This window comes from Tasmannia lanceolata, unplaced genomic scaffold, assembly GCF_043159265.1.
Source record: "Tasmannia lanceolata isolate RefF3 unplaced genomic scaffold, GAP_Taslan_0.1 ptg000008l, whole genome shotgun sequence".
NCBI classification, from domain to species: Eukaryota; Viridiplantae; Streptophyta; class Magnoliopsida; order Canellales; family Winteraceae; genus Tasmannia; species Tasmannia lanceolata.
In genome coordinates, this window is record NW_027518685.1 from 8,503,373 (window position 1) to 8,508,586 (window position 5,214).

Below are 5,214 nucleotides of genomic sequence, written 5' to 3' on the forward strand. Positions count from 1 at the left end.
ACCAGTTACTCCAAAAAGCTTAAGACATTGGAGTTGGTGTTATTAAATCATTTAATACTTCAACACTTGACCCAGTCTTTTGTTTTTGGGTTGGCCCTACTCGTTGCTCTGGTATATGTGAGACGACCAATTACTACTGCAAAAGCTTACCATTGGAGTTGGTGTGAACATCCGTACTTCATTGAATTGATATTTAATGGATTTTTGTCCATCCAAAGCTATTAAAAGATAGTTTACAGTCATTTTTTTTTTCATGTGTAGAAGTTTTTAAATTCCCTAAATTGGGTTCTAGCAATTTTAGTTATATAGCATGAAAAAGGGTCATACATCAAATACAAGGTGTATGAGCGGCTAAAGCCATGAGCCCACCTAGCCGTTGAGCTGATTCATGTAACAACTGATAAGGGCACGCATTTCCACTATTTAAGCTCTCCATCTCCTCTTCAATCTTGTTCTCCCCTTGTCTTAGCTTTTTGCATTTATCTTCTCTCTTTCACCATGTTCCCATCTATAGAAAAATTCAACTCTCAAGGGAGAGAAAAACATAGCATTGTATCCGAATTGGATAACACTCTCCTCATCTCAAAGAGCCCATTCCCATACTTCATGCTTGTAGCCTTTGAGGCTGGTGACCCCATCAGGGCTCTCCTATTGCTCATGGTTTCACCCATAGTGAGCTTACTGGAGAACCTTGGCTTAACCGCGGTAGCCCTTCGGATAATGATATTTGTCGCCATGGCCGGTCTAAGGGCAAACGACATTAAGGCGGTTGCCAAGGCCGTCCTCCCCAAGTTCTACTTGGAGGACCTCAGAGAGAATGCTTATAAGGTGTTCTCTAGTTGTGGAGGGAAGAAGTATGTGGTTAGTTCGAGCCCAAGGATCATGGCTGAGGCCTTTCTAAGAGAGTACCTTGATGTAGATTGTGTTATCGGCACTGAGGTAAGGATGATCGGGGATTATTGTCTAGGGCTAGTGGCTGCACCCGGGGACATGGTCGGGATTTGTATGGGGGAAGCGCTTGGAGGGGCTTTAGGAGATGGTGGTAAGATCGACGTTGGATTAAGCGATGGGGTTAAAGATCAGCCGTTCATGTTGTTGGCCCGGGTATGTACGCTGTCTCCATCTTTCTCATATAAGCATAAACATGTGTTAATATGTTTTGTGTACACTCTAATAGAGAAACATGTTCACATGCGGGCTATGATTGGTATTCAGTCGGACACTCCTTACTTAATTATAGACTATTCGATTGGGTAAGTTTCTATACCATGTGTGCATGAAGTCTAGTATAGTGGGGCCCGCTTCATAGGATGATCCAAATCGTTTATTTGTTGCCCCAAATTGTGAATAGGCTGTACCCCATAGATCAATTCCATAAGATGATCCTAACATTCCAATCTATAGAGGGACTGCACCTATGGAGATGAACGGAGGGTTAGGATCATCCTATGAGGTACAGCCTATTTACGATATAATTTATCATGATTGGGTATTGATAATGATAGTTTTTTGCCAAGGGGAGTGATAAATCGACCCTCATATATCTTAAATCGACTCCCGGTGTGTCTATCTCTTTCCCCTCTCTAACCCAAAGGAGAGAGAAAGACACATAGGGGTCAATTTAAGATATGGATCAATTACCAATGGGGGACAAAAATTAGGTGAAATTATCAACAGACCCATGCTTTTCAGAAATTATCAACGGGGGACAAAATATGTCTTGTCATTAAAAGCTGGACGAAAATGCCCTTTTCTTAAGCAACACGTTTTGCTTTTCCACTTTTCCCTCTTCTCTCTTCTTTCCCTCTTTTTTTTCACTTTTTCATTTTCAACTTCGTTTTTTTCTACTTTACCAGTCATCTTCTTCATCATTTAGCCACCATTGGAGGTGGGAAAACTCAAAAATTTGAAACGTGAGTTCATTCCCATCTATCTTTCAATATCTAGGTTTTGTTTTTCATTTGTTTTAGGGTTTTGCATTTCTCCTTCTCCCTTTCAATGGAGGATGGGGAAGATGAATCGTAAGGTAGAAAGAAAAAAACGTGAAAATGAACAAGTGAAAAAAAATAGGAAGTAAAAACGTGTTCATAAGGGACTTGATAAGCCCATTCGAAATTTGGTAACCCCATTTTGATACTGGATAACCCCAACCCCAGAGACTTGAAAACCCCCTTCCAAAACTCCAGTACCCTTGGGCAATTTTAAGGGACTTGATAAGCCCATTCGTAAATTGGTAACCCCATTTTGATACTAGATAACCCCAATCCCAAATACTTGAAAACCCCTTCCAAAACTCTAGTACCCTCGGCCAATTTTCAGGGACTTGATAAGCCCATTCTCCCATTTTGATACCTGATAACCCCAATCCTAGAGACTTGAAAACCCCCTTCCAAAACTCCAGTACCATTGGCCAATTTTCAAGGACTTGATAAGCCCATTCAGAAATTGGTAACCCCATTTTTATGCTAAATAACCCCAATCCCAGAGACTTGAAAACCCCCTTCCAAAACTCTAGTACGCTTGGCCAATTTTTAGGGACTTGATCACCCCATTCTGAAATTGGTGACCCCATTTTTTATACTAGATAACTCCAATCCTAGAAATTTGAAAACCCTCTTCCAAAACTTTAGTACCCTCTGCTAATTTTCAAGCACTTGATAAGCCCATTTTGATACTAGATAACCCCAATCCCAAATACTTGAAAACCCCATTCCAAAACTCTAGTACCATCGGCTAATTTTCAAGGACTTGATAAGCCCATTCTGAAATTGGTAACCCCATTTTGATACATGATAACCCTAATCCTAGAGACTTGGAAACCCCATTCCAAAGTCAAAACGTGTTGTATATGCCAAGGGGTATTTTCGTCCAGCTTTTACTGACAAGACCTCTTTTGTCCTCCGCCGATAATTTTTGAAAAGCATGGATCCTGTTGATAATTTTGCCTAATGTTTGTCCCCCATCGGTAATTGGTCCTTAAGATAAGATATTTGGGGGTTGATTTATCACTGCTTGCCAGTTGTGATAACCAATAATAGCTACTTAGAAAAGTGTGAAGGAAAGAATGGGTGGCATTATAAAAAATGGCAGTATGAATATCATTCCCTCGCCTCACTCTCTCATTGTGAGCCTGTGGTTGTCGCTTATCACCTTGTTTCCATGTTGAGGGAGTCTACTCTAGACGTACAGGCCTTTAAAATCCCACTCAAGGCATTTATGATATTCATTTCCCCTACTGGTCAAGTCCCATCTCACGGATATTTTCAGAAACCATCTCGTCTTTTAGCATATAAAGGACGGTCAAGAAGGTTATTACAGCTGGGTTTGCGCAAATATCAAAATACGGTTGTGCTGATAGCATATCCCCTGGGCCCGTTTGGATACCTTATGCATTTGCATTTTGATTTGGATTTGAGTTTTGGATACAAAACACATCAATCATCTTCGTGATTATGTTTTGAGAGAGAGAGTGTGTGTGAGGGAGGGAGGGAGGGATGTCTCGCTGCTGCCGAGTAAAGTCGAGGAGCAGCGATGGTGACGGAAGTTGCTACAAATATTGATTTCCAAATAATGTCTCGCAGAAAAGATTTGAAAATTGGAATTTTTTGCACTGTTGTAGCTGATTTGGAAATCTAAGGGTCTGATCCAGTTAAAAATTTCAACTAAATCTAAATCTAAATCTTGCTGGTATCCAAACGTGGCCTTATTTAATTAGGTAGATTTTTTATGTTAATTATTTTCCTACCGTGGCAGGAGGGTTACGTTATTCCGAGAGACCACAAGTCATCACCCTTGCCCAGGAAAGACTATCCTAAGCCGTTGATCTTTCACGATGGCCGATTTATTGCGAGACCTACACCGTTAGATTCCTTGGCAGTTTTCCTGTGGCTACCCATGGGCGTCCTTTTAGCAATTTCCCGTATTTTGGTGGGAATCATCTTGCCGTACAAGCTGGGTTTGTTGGGTGCTGCAGCTACTGGCCTGAGGATCAGAGCAAATCTCCACACGTGCCAATCACAAGATCTATGTACATCCCACACGTGTGCCCCACATAAGCCATCCGATCCGAATACTATTGGGGGGGCCACAAAGGAGAAGGTGGGCACTTTATATGTGTGTTCACATCGGACCCTAGTGGACCCGGTGATAGTGTCCGCATCACTCCAAAGGCATGTGACAGCGGTCACGTATAGTGTTAGTAGCGTGTCGGAGCTCTTGTCCCCGATTCGGACAGTCCGGCTGAGCCGTGATCGGACTAAAGATGGAGAGATGATGCAGGCCCTACTAAAGGAAGGGGACTTAGTGGTCTGCCCTGAGGGGACCACTTGTAGGGAACCCTATCTCTTAAGGTTCAGTCCCTTATTTGCTGAGGTGGCCGAGGCAGTTGTGCCCGTTGCCGTAGTGGCCAATGGGAGTATGTTTCATGGGAATACAGTGAGAGGATATAAGTGGTTAGATTCATTCTTCTTCATGATGAACCCTAGTCCATGTTATAATCTTGAATTTTTGGAAATGCTTCCGAAGCCTCCTCTGCGCGAGTCGCTGTGGAAATCGAGCTATGATGTTGCAAATCATGTGCAGAGGGTGATGGCATGTGCACTTGGGTTCGAATGCACCAGTTTAACGCGTAGGGACAAGTATCGGATGCTTGCGGGGAATGATGGCGTAGGGTCCAAGAGCTGATTTGGCATAATGTGAGGCTTACCTTATGTGTGCTTTTAGCTTTAGTAAGTGTTTGACGTTACTAGTTAATTATACTCTTAATCTGGATACTTATTTTAAGTAGAAAAAGTATAATGAAGACTTGTTTGAATTAGTACATAATAGAAAATGAAATGTTGGTGGTTTGTAGTGTGAGTAATGAGTACAGTTCAACAACTAGAAACCTCAATTCGAATCAATGAATGACTCGTGACTCGTGACTCGTGCGGGTCCTATATACATGGGATTTTTAGGGATCATGAGTTTTTGAGTTTGTGCTAAATTCCTCAAATGATTATTCTTCATCTCTTGAAGTGCATAAGCTCACCTCAATTCAGTGGGAGTAACTTGAATGCTTTAATCTCGTATGGGTCTAAGGCATAGCCCGGGTGATGCAGGTGCATCTCGCCGTATCACAAGATCAATGGCCCTCATTGATCAAAGGATTGAATAGAGTTTTTTTTTTTTTTTTTTTTAATTTTAGTATGTTGCTTTATTAGGAATCTTGGACTA

The 5,214-nt window shown here is 41.8% G+C and overlaps 1 protein-coding gene across 1 annotated transcript; it reads left to right on the forward strand.

Annotated features, from left to right (window-relative positions):
* The first annotated feature begins 470 nt into the window (after window positions 1–470).
* LOC143882661 (glycerol-3-phosphate acyltransferase RAM2-like) lies at window positions 471–4,896 on the forward strand. Its single transcript, XM_077386118.1, has 2 exons — window positions 471–1,104; window positions 3,754–4,896. The coding sequence occupies exons 1-2, from the start codon at window positions 499–501 to the stop codon at window positions 4,681–4,683; spliced, it is 1,536 nt and encodes a 511-aa protein (XP_077242233.1). The 5' UTR covers window positions 471–498; the 3' UTR covers window positions 4,684–4,896.
* The last annotated feature ends 318 nt before the right edge of the window (window positions 4,897–5,214 follow it).